Consider the following 15881-nt stretch of genomic DNA (forward strand, 5'->3'; position numbering starts at 1 on the left):
TATATATTTATATATTCTTTGCCTGATTTGTTTATATATAAATATTGTATATTTATATATATATATATATGTAACTGAAAATAGTCTATATAGGCTATATATTTATATTATATTTCCTCATCTTTATCGTTTCAAATTAATTAATTAACATTTCAGTATATCGCCGGGCTGTTTAGAATTAATGTTTATTGTCTGATGAGTTAGTGTGTGTATATATGTATTATACAGATATTGACTGCTTAGAGGTTAAATATAAGATTTGACATCCCCGAGGGAATGATATTAAGTTCGAGGGAATATATATTTCCCGAAGCGCCAGCTGAGGGAAATATATATTCCCCGAGAACTTAATATCATTCCCGAGGGGATGTCAAATCTTATATTTAACCGATATAAAAGGCAATATCTGTTATATTATATAGCCAAGAACAAGTCTGCTGGGTTGGGTGAAGCTAGGCTAGCTAGGGCCTAGTAGGCCTCCTTATTGTATTGTACTGCCTAGACACCTTACCTTGCGAAGAATAATATACAGATAATTACTAATTAATGATTCCTTGGCAATAAAATATTCACTTAGGCCTAGGTCGTTTAAATTAACAGAAGAATTTCCATCAATAAGCCTATTAATAATAATATTATAATCAGGTAGGCCGAATAAACAATTCGTCGTCTTCTCGATCTTCGAGGAGCCGAATCACCGGATGTTCAGCGCGTACTAGTTACTAGGTTACTACCGTGAGTATTGACCAATCATAAACGGTGTTTCATCACATTTAGGGTGGACTTATAACAAATGAGGGCGCTATGTATGCATAGCTTAAATAGTTTAGAAGATTAATTTCCTCAAGCAACTTCCGTGGCCCAGCGGTTGAAGCGTTGTCTTGCGATGGAGTGACAATTCCACCCGAGTTCAAGATCGAGTAGATGACTTTTGTTTATTTATCGGCAACGCGAGTGTTGGCACACGAAAATTACACAGTCAATATCATCGTACTCGAGAATCTATATGTTTAATGACAGGGGACACGATAATTACGCGAAAATTACACAGTCAATATCATCGTTCTCGAGGATATATACGATTTACGATCCTCGCAGCGGTAGTCATGTGATGCAGTTTCAACCAATCACGTTCGCGTATTTACATAGGCTATGTAATATATATACATACATATAGGTGTGTGTGTACATATATACATATATATACAAATAAATAAAATAATTAAATTAATGTTAATGTTCTTTGCCTGATTTGTTTATATATATAAATATGTATATTTATATATGTGTGTAACTAAAAATAGTCTATATAGGCTATATATTTATATTATATTTCCTCATCTTTATCGTTTCAAATCAATTAATTAAAATTTCAGTATATCACTGGGCGGTTTAGAACTAATGTTCTTTGCCTGTCGTGTTTATATATTATGTTAATGAAATGTATTGTTTGTAACTCGTACTTACTTTTTTTAATACCTTATTCATTTGTTTTATTATTGAATGAAAGAAAGAAAATAAATGTTTACGTTGAGTTGAGCTCTATAATTATGCGCATATACGGCAATTTTATCGCATAATTATTGAATTTTAAAAAGTGGATATTTTGGCCATTTTTCGAAAATGTGCCTGTACAGGGAGTTTTTCGAGAAAAAAAATATTTATGTACTATCTATTACAGGGAAATTTTTCGAAAAAAAGACATGCGCAGAATCACATAATCTGTTCTGCGCATGCTACCTCCATTCAAGTTAATATTTTTGTCATTTTTTTACAATGACTTTTAATTCAATCCAAATGGGTAGTCACCATTTAGTCAGCTATCGGCAAGAAAATCAAGAATAAGCAATATAACTGAGCTGTTGTATCATTTATTTTGAAAATACCAGTATTAGCCTACTCTTCATCAAATACAGTCAGTGTAATATTATACTGTTTTAAAGTTACAAAAAACGAATATCCCATTACATGAGCTACATAACTTTTTTGTTAAATATTATCATTAAAAAATAGAAATAAAATATTCATTTCAGTGTTCATAAAAAAACATTAATAGTCAATCAAAAAGCATAGTTATCTAAATACCAGTAAATAAATTGATTTTCATGGAAATTTATTAAATTGCCATAATTTTAGGCCTCAAAATGTTCTTTTCTTCATATTTTAATCAATTATTGCGTGCATTCTGTATTACAAATTTACCATACAGTAGTACTTCAATATATTTGACAAAAAAGTGTGATGTACCCATATATGGACACGATGACATCACATTAATGGGTAGACTACCACTCTTCTATATTTTAATTAATCTGTTCTACAGATAAAATTGAATTGTATTTGGTGGGAGACTACAACAGCGAGCACTTTAAAATTTGTAATTTTTATTTACTGTAGTCGAATTGTTCTCAGATGTTGACTTGCATCGACTTTTTTGTATTGTAATTGTTGTTTACTATATCATATTTTTGTTGTGTACATTTCTTATGGATGCACCTTCCACTTGGTCGAGTGCCACTGTTGTAAAAGTGTAAACTCCAAATAAATTATTAGTATTATTATATCATTAATAAGCAATTCCAAACAGGAGGTGGCTGCTCTCTGGTGGTAAAATTCATTGCTCTAGTAGGCATCTGGTGGTGTTTAGTAGGACCCCTATATTCAGGTTACAAATGCATTTCATAGTCCGGGTGCAATTCTGTGGGCTACAACAAATTGGATTAGGAACACTAGAAACTTTATCTCAACTCTGATGAACATGACAGTGCACATTCTTCAAACACTATGTAATTAATAAAATTTCAAATACATTTCGTGAAGTTTCATCCACTGAAGTTTGTTATTGGGTTCAAACATCATTTCTCATGGCATATCCAATTATTGTTCTTATAGATCGAATGCTTGGTTCCCACTAAAGAAGCAACGCAATCGAGTCGACCGATCACAAGCGAGGGAATATTCGAAGAGTCGCTTGTCATTGGTCAACTCGCTTGCGTTGTTTGTACATCCTAGCGTTGCGTCCTAGTTGGAACCAAGCTCTATTGGGACAATCAAATTTACTAAAAACATAAACAAAACCTGGGGATTTTTTTTGTTATGCAGGCTAATTCTACTAATCATATATCGTTAAAATAGTACTAAACAAAATGTGTGAAGCACATCTGTGTATTTAAATATCCTATTGCATATTCATATTATTTCTTAAACATATAAATATTATGCTGTAAATGGTGAATACAAAACATGTCAGAGAGCACCAAACAAAATTGTAATGATAAAATTCAACCAATGACTTTTTAATGGATTTTGTTGGTTATTGGGTTTAAACCTCATCCAATCAATTCTCACAGCAAAACAAGTCCATCACACAAAATTATTTTTCTTGTGAATAAATTTGGACAATTACATTTGGTGGATACACAACAGCAACTAAATCTGCCAAATCTCAGAATATTTGTGAGAGTTTTGATGTCTGTAAGTAGAATAACCAAAAATGGCAATCTCAGCTGTATCATCTCTTTTTAATTCGGCCGACAAAAAGAGGTACTTTACGAGGTATTTGATGGAAATAAAATACAAATTAAAAATTGTTCTCTATAGAAATTCGGCAGAAAACATTCAGTACTTTTTTTTTGTGCACTGGCTCTTTTACCATTTTCTTCTCACTTTCATGAGAAAGACACATTCCACTGTTTTCATCTACATTTTTGCATAATGATAAATATAAATATGATACAGCTATTTTACTGTATAGATGGATGCTATTTCTGTGACTATGTTTACAGCTCATCGTGTTGTAAAGAGTAAATTGCATTCATCTTTAGGATTTCACTGGAGTACAAGCCCAACCTGTGAATTTAAATAAAATAATCTATTATAAATACTATACTATAAAGCACAGTTTGAAAATGTGCTCTAAAGACATGATGTGGTTAAATACATATTATACTAAGAAAGTTAATTCTACCTCCACTTGCACAAATAATGGCAGATAAGGAACTAACCGAGATATTTATTGCAAATTATTTAGAAATAAATAATAATATTTCAGATACGTTTATGAGATTCCAAATTAAAGTTATTTCCCATCTGTCTATGGAATAATGGCAACAGTGTTTTCCAGTTGGGTTGTTCCCCCTGTTTACCATATTCATTTGTTTCGAGTAGATTAGCAATTACCTTTTGTTTTTAATTTGTTTATACAAATGTATAAGTAAATAATTCAATAAATAAGTTCTAAATGAATAACTCATTGTGATAATGTCTTAACAGAGAAGAAACGTTTGAGAAAAAACAAATGATTAAAAATAAATTGTTATTACTTTTTCTGGCGGCATATCTGGACATATCCAATTATATAGATAGTATTGTAGATTTCCATCACCCATGCCAAATTTCAGTTCTTCTAGAAATTCTCTGTTGTCCATTAAATCCAAAGCATTGAAGACATCAAATCCTTGCTATTATATTAAAGAGTTTTTAAAAAAGTATAAAACCTCTCTTCACCAATGTGTTGATATGGTTACTTGTAACAAAAAATAACAACTAGATGCTGAAATCCAACACAATTACAGCTCAAGAAGTTTATTCACCATAAAGGGACTCGGCAAACTGGCCCACCATGCACCAGTCCCACCTACTCATGCACACGCTACTACTGTATTAAGCTTGTTGAGCGCTTCAATGCGAGAATGTTTTAATATCCAAGAAATTAATAATTTTATTGCTATTGCAGTAGTTAATTTTATAAAAATTATTATATATTCTTTTTCAATATATGCCTCGATTTATGTGGTTCTTAAAACCGATAAACGGCAGCCATTTGAATAGTCTGCACATGCATCATCTTATTCATGACGACTGTGTGAAATACAATCAGTGGTATAATAAACACCTTCGCTACCTATCAGAAAATAACCACTAGAACCATGTAAGCAAATCAGCAGCAGATGTGCTGAAAAGGAATTTAATTAAGCACTGCAATAATAACCAATCGACTATCTCGGAATAGGTAATAATATTACAATAGGATAGACAGATGCCTTTTTCACTTGAGCTCCTGTGAATACTGTTCTGGCGAGCTCTCATATGGGAGCTTCAAAGTGCTGAGAATGGAGCGGGATCTTATCTTAGCATATTTATGGATCATTTTTGTGTGTATTGGATGTGATAGGGAGTAACCACACACTGTTGTACATCTGAAAGTGTCAAATAAAAACTACTTACATTTTTTGCCATGATTAGGGCATCTTGCATTAGTTGCGTCATGGACACGCTTGAGTTCACGTTGTAGAAAGAGTAAGCTGCGTGTAGTACATTGTGTACAGAGTGGTGCATTATGGATGATGACAATGTATAATAACTAATCAAATCGGTGATTTTCCCATCAGCCTGTAAACAGTGTTCAAATAACCAAATATTAAACAATGTATGGAGTAATCTTTGCCCAACCTAATGCGGAGATGTTAGTTAATCCTCTTTCGTACCACTGGGTTTCCGCAGTGAAGTAATTGAATTGGAAGGGTTGTTGATTAATGATTAATTGATCTGTCTGCACTATCAAACTAGTTTGACCAAAAAGTGTAATGTGCCCAAATATGGTGGTGATATGCGAAAAAATGGGTAGTGATATGACATCATCATGTCGATATTGGGCACATAAAAGTTTAACAGTGTAGACAGAACTTTAAATGCACAATAGCCAAAGACTAGTTGTGTGTACTTATCGGAGAAGACTTCTTTTAACACAAGAACAATGGCAGCGGAATGCTTAGAACCTGTGACAATATAGTGTCCTGTTTTCTGTGGTGGTAGACAATTGAATAATAGAAACAAGGCATAGATGCACGGTCGCCTGCGCACATAGAAAACAATAACTTGATGCAGTTGCCCATGCCAATAGCCTAAAGAAAAAATATTAACTGACGACATAATCAACCATGCTAATAGAAAATACTAAATTAACAGTCGACTGTTAAAATAGAAAACTTTAACTTCAATGCACTCGTACGGGTACAAGTAGCTTATATATTAAAACACAGGACGATTTAAAATCTGAAAACTACAATTCAACCTACCGATTCAACGACATACGTATTTACAATTCCTTCTCTAGGAGTAAACCAATGCTGAAATTCTTCCTTCAATATCAAATACAAATTCATAATTATTATTATTATTTTTAATTATTATCATTTTTTAACTATCTTTTTATTTGATTACATACATTTGATGATGCATATCAATATAATTGATAATATGGACTATATTTAAAATTATCAACGTTTTTTTGTTCTACTTATTTTATAACAAACAGAAATTCATATAATTATTATTTTATTTATATTATTTCTGAACTATAATTCCCTTTTTTTTATATGACTATATAATTATTATAATATGGAATATATTTAAAATTATTTCAAATAGTTTTTTCTGTTTTACTTATTTTATAACGTTATATATACATACCTCCGTAAACTTGGGATAGAGATCAAATTTTTTCATATATTCTGTAAAGATTTTGAGACAACCAGGACCATCCTTTGCTTCATAAACCCTAAGTCCTGGAGTTATTGGTTCCTGCAACGACAACAAAACACACAATTAATTTAAAAGAATAATCTATTTTTGCAAACTCCACAAACGTTTTGTGTGTTGTGCTTTAACAAGGTTTTATACTTGATTTATTTATACTTGATGTTAAGACTTACAAAGCCGTAGATTGTGTGTCCCTCCACATATTTCTATATATCATCTTGTCTATTTAAAATATCTTTTCAGTGTCATATTGATAACACTGCTCATGGCAAGTACCTTAACTTATCAAACTTGTTAAAACTACCTTTGCCAAAACCAGAATATAAAAGACGTAGTTTGTCCTAAAGGAGCACTAGAATAATTTTGATTCTGATCCAAACTGCTTCAACTCTCTACTCTTTTAAAAATAGATTAAACAATAAGTAGAATTATATTTGTACTTTTTTTTCAAATGGAAACATAGTGTATATATTGAACGATTTATATATTACATATTGTATTTTAGTTTGTTAATTTGAGAAGAACAACCCTGTGTTATTATTATCCATGGATAAATAAAGTTAAACTTGAACATACTGTAATGTGACCGACCTAAGAATTGCAATAGAAAAAATAAACGAATGGGGTAATTTCCCCACTGCAAAACTTAACTTAATTTGGAATACTGGAAGAAAAGGGGACAAATGAATTTTATTAAAAGATTCAAAGTAAACCCATTATTATCTGAATCCTGATTGGTGGATACTATCTGAATCCTGATTAGTGGATACTATCTAAATCCAGATTGGTGGATATTACCTGGATCCTGATTGGTGGATACTTACAGGTGGGAGTTTGTAAAGTTTTATTGTTCTAGACATCGTCATGTTGCGGCCGATGTGTGAAAACTTCACATCTACCAACTTTTTTGGATTCAGTGATCTATGCCAATATCTGCAAAACAAGCAATAATATGGCTTAAATGAAAAATAAGAATTTTTCAAATGTAAATAAAGAATTTGAACTTTTAAATCTTAACATCTTATCAAAGCAATACACATAACAAAAACAAAGAGTACAAACTTAAATAAGATAAAAAGGACCTCCAATATATTATTTTGTATGTTTAAAAATGAATAGCAAATTGACTTTTTAATAGAGGAGTTAAATTTGTCATGATTTTCTTGACTTGAAAAGTATTTAAGTAAAAATATTTTCCAGTTTAATTTGATTAATTTAATAGGCTACATTCATTACCTGCAAGTTGCGACAGGTTTAGGAAGCACAATGCCAGCTGTAAACACTGCTTGAAATATATCCTCCATATTAACACGCCTTGTGATCTCACGTATCAAGACCGGCGCTACACGTTTGTTTCGTAGCTTTTTATGCACGCACAGAAAATTGATTTCTACCATTGTTTGTTCTCTGAAAAGAAAATTCAAGAAATATTAAATGAGAACGGTACTGGGTTTGGTGAACAAGTTTCCAGGCCAGACATCCAATCTAAATAGTCGGCCTACTGGCATTAGTATAGGGGAAATTGTGATAAAATTATAAAAATTGAGTGAAAATCACATTAAATCGGGTGAACTAGAGATTGGTTATAAAATTGGAGGAACCCCAACAAAATCAGAGGAGTTGGCAGGTTTGCAATATTAATTTATTTATTTAAGTCTTTTTCAAGCTGTTACTAGGGAAATTGGCTAGTTTCCTATTGCACATGAATATTATTATACTATAAAAAGTAACAATACAATAAATTATATAAGATATAAAGATATAGTTCACTTACACATCATAAATATTAATGTGAGCCGTTACTGCACTAATAAATCCCACCAGTTTGTTATTTCCAACAACCCGCACCGCACAATGCCACTGAGGACGCCAGCCAGGTGGAGTTAATGCCCTGCAAGAATAATCGAAAAGATTTTCACAATACCATCTATTTAATTTAATAATATTGGATAATATAATTATGTCGAGTTTAAAGATATATTATATTTTATAACTTTTACCAAAAATTGGATCACAAAAACATTTTTTTTTACCTGAAAAAATTGCAATTAGACAGACAGACAATGACTTTTTGTTAAATTTATCCATATTTTGTCTTTTTTTTGTTTCATTCAAAGCCTAATTTTATTAATCATCTTGAATAAGAATTTACTGTACAGGTTTTACAATACAAAACAGCATTATCCATAATTAAAAAACTAATTTTCTATATATTTTTACAGTTTCTTAAGATACCTACCACAAAAGAAAATCTTTAGAGTAATCAAATCTGAACATATTGTCATCATCTTCTACATAATTGTTTGAAAGTAGGTTGTAAAGCTCATCAAGCTGAAGAAAAAACAAAAAAGAAACATTTTCATATATTACTACGTTCAGATTAAATAAATATTAGATAAAGAAACATGGCTACATTCAGACTAGAGAGATATTATAGGCTTATCTTACACCAGGCATAAGTTAAGTCAGGTGCTTGGAAATTTAGACATAATTGTCGTCATCTTCTAATAATTGTTTGAAAGTACTGTAGGCTGCAAAGCGCGAGGCTCACAAGGTAAAGCAACATGGCTACGTTCAGACTAGAGAGATATTACAGGCTTATCTTACACCAGACATAAGTTAAGTCAGGTGCTTGAACATTTAGACATACTTGTCATTATCTTCTAATAATTGTTTGAGAGTTTTAGGCTGCAAAGCTCGAGGCTTACTAGGTAAAGAAACATGGCTACTTTCAGACTAGAGAGATATTACAGGCTTATCTTACACCAGGCATAAGTTAAGTCAGGTGCTTGGAAATTTAGACATAATTGTCATCATCTAATAATTGTTTGAAAGTAGGCTGCAAAGCTTGAGGCTCACAAGGTAAAGAAACATGGCTACGTTGAGACTAGAGAAATATTATAGGCTTATCTTACACCAGGCATAAGTTAAGTCCGGTGCTTGGAGATTTAGACATAATTGTCGTCATCTTCTAATAATTGTTTGAAAGTACTGTAGGCTGCAAAGCGCGAGGCTCACAAGGTAAAGCAACATGGCTACGTTCAGACTAGAGAGATATTACAGGCTTATCTTACACCAGACATAAGTTAAGTCAGGTGCTTGAAAATTTAGACATACTTGTCATTGTCTTCTAATAATTGTTTGAGAGTTTTAGGCTGCAAAGCTCGAGGCTTACTAGGTAAAGAAACATGGCTACTTTCAGACTAGAGAGATATTACAGGCTTATCTTACACCAGACATAAGTTAAGTCAGGTGCTTGGAAATTTAGACATAATTGTCATCATCTAATAATTGTTTGAAAGTAGGCTGCAAAGCTTGAGGCTCACAAGGTAAAGAAACATGGCTACGTTCAGACTAGATTAGCTTATCTTACACCAGGCATAAGTTAAGTTGGGTAAATGGGAAAAAATTTAATATGCATAAAATTTTTTTGTCACAAAGTTTGATAGTGTGGACAGAGCTTTACCCTAGCTGAGAACATAAAACAACTTAAAAAGAAATTCTTTAAAGTACCTGTGCTGGATTTTTGATATCCAAAGTGTCCCATTTGAAGCTTGATGGTAGGGAGTAGCAGTCTTGTCGTACTACTTTTTTAACAGGCTCAATGGCTTGGTTTACGGATGCTTCCACTAATTCATCTACACAAAATACAATATAAAGCTCTGTCTACACTATCAAACTTTATGTGACAAAAAATTGTGATGTCATATCACTACCATATTACACACCACACCTCTTTTGTCAAACTACTTTGATAGTGTAGACAGAGCTTAAGTTTATAAATAAAACAACTTGATAGTGAATATACATTATGTTAGCCACACCCATACTATATTTGCTGATATGCCCAAAATTTATTAAATAGTATTTCATTGCACATGTTTGCACAAATTGTTTTTATTAAACTAAAGTTTATTTTAATTATTAATTGGCAACATTATTCACTTCGGTGTCAATCAAGGACTTACGAAAGATGGAAAAGCAAGCAACCAGTCAGACACTAACTGCTTCATTTAAGTACAATGCAAGCCTGAATTTGCTTGACACATTTTAATCAATCAACAAAAAACAAAACCAAAACCTACATTTAAAAAATGCTACTTTCTAATGCAATACATTTTACTTTCTCTAAATAATTCATAAACACTGTAGTGGCCATGACTTCTTCCGCACACTTTTGTTGATCCTATTTAGTGTAATAGTTAAGGTTTCTCGTTTCTATTTTGGTTTCATTTTAGATCATAAGATAAACATGAATAACATACCAAATTTAGGAACAGGTTGCGAGTCCCAAAAATCATAAGTTTTCCTTTTGGCCGCCTCTATTGATTTAACAGAGGATGATGATCTGTTTAATAACTCCATTTGATTGGACAGATCTTGTATCTTCTTAATTGATATTAGACTTGCAGCCTTCAACGAATATGAAAAAATGGTTAGTACATGTTAATAATCTATATCATAAAGCCCTGTCTACACTATCAAACTGTGATGTGACAAAAAATGTGGTGTGACAAAAAATGTGGTGTGGTCATTAAATATGAGGATGTCATATCACTACCAAATTAGGAACATCACACTTTTTTTTCAAACTAGTTTGATAGAGTAGACAGAGCTTTAGAGTATGTTTAAATAAATATTTTCAAAATATTTAATAGGCCTACTTGTGCTTGCTGTTGAGTCTCGGCGTTGGATGTTGACTCCACTTTCTCCTTACTTTTCTTGCCCTTTTTCTTCTTCTTTCGGGAGACTGCTTGTCCGTCAGTAGTTGTAGCATTTTTAGCTTCATTCGTTTCCTGAATGCCCTGTGGCAAAGTATCCTCCATCGGTTCTACCTTACTGCTTGTGCTTGCTTCTTGGTCGTCGCTCATTTTAAAGGTCAGGGTAGCTACGGCTAAAAATTTCAGATCAAACAATATTTGGTTAATTAACTTTGAGGAACACAGATTTTTTGTTTTTAATTGATAAATAAAATATACTCAACTTACTGGATTGCCACTTCATGGTTAAAAGGCAAGAGTAGAGTTTATGATTTTTCAAGAAATATTTATTATTAAATATTATAAATGCCTTTAATTACAAGACTATTTATGTGTCTTTGAAGAAACCTCTATTTTCCCTAAAGCTCCCTGTGAGACCAACAGCAAACCAAAAGTGATGATGATAAATAAATATGCTACCTACTATCTGTAGCTCTAGGTAGTGGTAGGCCTACTCTAGCACTAGTCACCTACTTAGGCCTAGGCCCTAGCCTAGTAGTAGGCTAGTAGGTTTTATAACAATTTTCCCATTTTTTAAATGTAAAAAAAAAGTGGAAGAACAATGATTTACATTTCATAAATATCGAGCGCGTTGACCATCAATAATACAACAATTAAAATGTTTAGGGCCCAGGCCTGTTAATGTATTACTAAGCTAGGCCTGTAGTAGGCCAAGCTAGAGTAGTTACAATCGTTCGTTGTGTCGTGTGTGTTGACTGTCGCGTCGATCTCCGTGCCGTGGACTAGACTAGCTAGAGAGTGGAGGCAACTTGTTTAGGCTAGGCCTAGCCTAGCCTATACACTCCCACTAAATAATGCAACAACCCTTCTATTTATATATTTATACTAGGCTGGGCCTATACCTACATTCTATGTTAAAATTATGATGTTAATGTAATTTATATCGCTGTACTGTCGCAATACATTAAGTTTTGCACAATTCGCTCGCACAACCCACACCTTGTGTGTACTAGATCGCCATCTTTGGACAGGCTCAGACAAATATTTTGTTTAAATTAAGTATTTACTCACTACTATATTCAGCATTTTGTGTGCATATAAATATTATTATTATACAAATGCACAATTTGTATTTTATTGTTCTATAATTGATATAAAAGACATTAAAATGTACATATATACGTATTATTTAAATAATATTGTTTAATAGTTTGATAGAGCGCCACCAATTTTTTTTGAAAGAATATCTATTTTTATTTCTAGAAATTTCAAAATGTATTTGTGAATATCACTACGTATATTTAATAACCCGAAATATATGGATGCGGAACACGGCCTATAAAAAAGACAAAATGAATGGGTTTTTTTTAATGTCATAGTCAGCACATTTGCTCGTCCAACCTTTGCAGAACCGCTTTGCGAATCATTCTTAATTAACACTCGTAGTCCGCCGTTCTTCTATGATTCCACTTTTATTTCTAGCACAATTTTTCTTCAACTTTACTTACTTGCTTGCTTTCAATTTCAAAGCAGTCACTTGTTCTCCTGACTACCTATAACAGTTTTAAAAAACTATCTTGTCAGGGTATGCGTAGAGTAGGCCTACTCGATCAACTGTGTCATCGTAAACCCATAGCCGGGCCTACTTCAATATTCTGTTACAGAGAGCAACTTTCTCTCTTAATTCTTTCCCCCCTTTAAATACAATATATCGATAATTATCTCCAAATAAATGCATCTAAAACAAAGGAGATAATCATTGATTTTAGGACTAAACATAAATTTAATTTTCAACCAATCACTATCAAAGGTAAAGAAATTGAAATTGTTGACCAGTACAAGTATCTAGGTATTGTTTTCAATGATAAACTGAGTTGGGGAGACCATAGACTTCATCAGCAAAAAATTAAATCCCAGAATGTATTGTATGAGAACTTTATATAAATTTAACTCCTGTGATTTGATGTTACTTTCGTTCTATAGTTCCGTTATATGTAGTGTTTGGACGTACTGCCTCTCCTGTTGGGCTGGTAATGTTTGGAGGGAATAAAGGACGCCTTGAAACTTTCATCCGTCGGGCTGGTAAAATGATTGGTCTGGAACTGCCTTCCATTACCGATGTGCACCTAGAACACCTCCAGAAAGATTTTGAACGCATTGAGTCGGATGCCTCTCATCCTCTCCACAAAGTGATCATAGACCAACTTAATCCAAGTGGTAGATTGAGGCTCCGATCCTCAGTGTGAAAACAAATCGATATGCCAAATCCTTTATTCCCTCCGGTATCATCCAGTACAACAGAAAGTCAAGAAGATAATTTTATCTTGTATTTTTTGATGTTTTTATATGAATGGTTTTATGCTATATTTGTTTTTATTGTGTTTTCTTGTTATTTTGAGGATCAATAAAAGTTATCTTATCTTATCAATATATCCTATAAAAACCAAGTTAAAATTACCGTATATCTTTAAGATAAGCAATAACATTATTTAAATCCAAGCAATATTACTTATGGTTCCATTGTCCCTTTAGGCCTATTAAGATTTTGTTCATGTTTATTATATTTTCATGAATGTTAAAGATGTATTGTCCTCCAAAAACATGAAAATGAAGATTTAAAATCAGACTTTGAATAGGCCATTTTGTAATTTTTACAAAAGTTTCTCACTTTCGTAGAAAAAAAAACGAAAAAAAAAAAATGTTTTCAGTTTAAAATAAATGGTTAAACTCAACCAAGTGACCCATTGGCTGGCAGCCAATTTTACTATTTTTAGCTTTAAATTACAGTTTTTTCAGGTAAATAATTTTTTTTCGGTCCAATTTTTGGTCAAAGTGAACTATTTGTATCATTATCATGGCACATTAAAAAAAAAAATGTAAAGAAAATATTTTTTCAGAGGACAATACAAGTTTAACATTTTTCTACATTATTTTGGACAAATATAAATTTTAACTTTTAACATTTTACTTTTTAAATCTGTAGGTGAATTTTAACTTGTAATTTAATGTTTGAATGTCTGTATAAATCATCTTTTATCTCAATTAGGCTACAATCATAAATTGTCACTATAGGCTTAATTAGACATTTACTTAAAGACACCTTCCCTACAATTTGTGACGTTTTGTAAAAATAATACATACATATTACTTTAAAAACATTAAACCAGGTCTACGTTTTATGGTAAATTATGATAAAAAGTGAGAAACAATGCACTAATTATGTAATTATGAGATTCTAACGTTTGAATTAGAATTCTAAACAACACAAAAAAAGACATAGAAGACGTAATACTGGTAGAGAAGAAAAGGAATTGAATGTCTAACTAAAGAAGTAATGTGTTAGTTATCAACATATGATTCCAATGGCATTAAAGATCATTATTCGAATTTGATGGCTTATAATTATCAAAGATAGTGTAGTACTAGTAGAGGAATTATTATAGTCCATGGGCTGGAGGAGGTTACCGTGCACCCCCCCTCCCCCCACAGTTAAATTTCTTTGGTATCATTTTCTTCCCACGGACATATAGAGTGAAAAAATCGATGTTAACAAGAAAAATATAGGGATGCATTGTATGTACTTGCGTCATTTGTAATGATCATCAGTGTTTTATCTTCAAATATTTTTTGGGGTAGGGGGTAACATTTATCCTAATAACCCAAGAATCCAACATCTAATTAGTATTATCTTAGTAACATTGTGTAGCATACATCTTTTAAAATCTTTTAAAATTTAAATAAAATTAATCGGAAGATTATTAAGGTCAGTAGAGGTCAAAAGGTTATTGACCTTTTGCAAAATGCAAATTTTTCCCAAAATATAGATAAATTTCAATATCGTATCTACAATTTTCAATATTTTTTATCTTAATTGTGTTTTACTTGTGCTTACTGACATATTGAATAAGAAAATATAGGTTAACAAGATAAAAATTGCTGTTCATTATATACAAATTGTTATTTTTTATTGTTAAAAATTGCAATAAAAATACATTTTTTGGGGTAGGGGGTAACAATAATAAGCAATAACCCAAGAATCAAACATCTAATTAGTATGATCTTGGTGTCGTTGTGTAGCATTCATGTTTCTTAATCATATAAAATTTGAATAAAATTAATCGAACCATTTTTAAGGTCAGTAGAGGTCAAAAGGTCACTGACCTTTTGCAAAATTGCAAATATTTGCCATAATGAGATACATTTCAATATCAAATCTCCAATTTTAAATATATTTTCTTATTCAATATGTCAGTAAGCACAAGTAAAACACAATTAAGATAAAAAATATTGAAAATTGTAGATACGATATTGAAATTTATCTATATTTTGGGAAAAATTTGCATTTTGCAAAAGGTCAATGACCTTTTGACCTCTACTGACCTTAATAATCTTCCGATTAATTTTATTTAAATTGTAAAAGATTTTAAAAGATGTATGCTACACAATGTTACTAAGATAATACTAATTAGATGTTGGATTCTTGGGTTATTAGGATAAATGTTACCCCCTACCCCAAAAAGTATTTGAAGATAAAACACTGATGATCATTACAAATGACGCAAGTACATACAATGCATCCCTATATTTTTCTTGTTAACATCGATTTTTTCACTCTATATG

The 15881-nt window shown here is 31.7% G+C and overlaps 2 protein-coding genes across 3 annotated transcripts in view; one reads left to right on the top strand and one right to left on the bottom strand.

The window, feature by feature from the left end:
* LOC140055996 (tRNA endonuclease ANKZF1-like) overlaps positions 1-15881 on the top strand; it is a 344549-nt gene that overhangs the window by 21070 nt on the left and 307598 nt on the right. The gene's annotated exons all lie outside the window — the stretch shown is intronic.
* LOC140055634 (glycylpeptide N-tetradecanoyltransferase 2-like) lies at positions 1866-12287 on the bottom strand. Of its 2 annotated transcripts, XM_072100981.1 has the most exons (13): positions 12168-12287; positions 11205-11434; positions 10806-10953; positions 10054-10178; positions 8780-8871; positions 8315-8431; positions 7777-7947; positions 7365-7473; positions 6472-6582; positions 6078-6140; positions 5227-5391; positions 4323-4460; positions 1866-3849 (listed from the first exon to the last, which is right to left on the bottom strand). In XM_072100981.1, exons 2-13 carry the CDS (start codon positions 11409-11411, stop codon positions 3829-3831), a joined length of 1467 nt encoding a protein of 488 aa, XP_071957082.1. In that variant the 5' UTR covers positions 11412-11434; positions 12168-12287; the 3' UTR covers positions 1866-3828. The 2 variants fall into 2 exon arrangements, with proteins under 2 accessions (XP_071957082.1, XP_071957091.1); XM_072100990.1 differs by lacking the exons at positions 1866-3849; positions 4323-4460; positions 5227-5391 and adding an exon at positions 5433-5903.

Source organism: Antedon mediterranea, chromosome 1 (assembly GCF_964355755.1).
Source record: "Antedon mediterranea chromosome 1, ecAntMedi1.1, whole genome shotgun sequence".
NCBI lineage: Eukaryota > Metazoa > Echinodermata > Crinoidea > Comatulida > Antedonidae > Antedon > Antedon mediterranea.

What these genes read in the sequence shown, in the direction of transcription:
- LOC140055634 (XM_072100981.1), bottom strand. Translation starts at nt 11,411, where the DNA reads ATGAGCGACGACCAAGAAGCAAGCACAAGCAGTAAGGTAGAACCGATG. An exon ending in AGACTCAACAGCAAGCACAA is followed by an intron (nt 10,954 to 11,204) that starts GTAGGCCTATTA and finishes TATTCGTTGAAG; the next exon opens with GCTGCAAGTCTAATATCAAT. An exon ending in TCTAAAGATTTTCTTTTGTG is followed by an intron (nt 8,432 to 8,779) that starts GTAGGTATCTTA and finishes TTATTCTTGCAG; the next exon opens with GGCATTAACTCCACCTGGCT.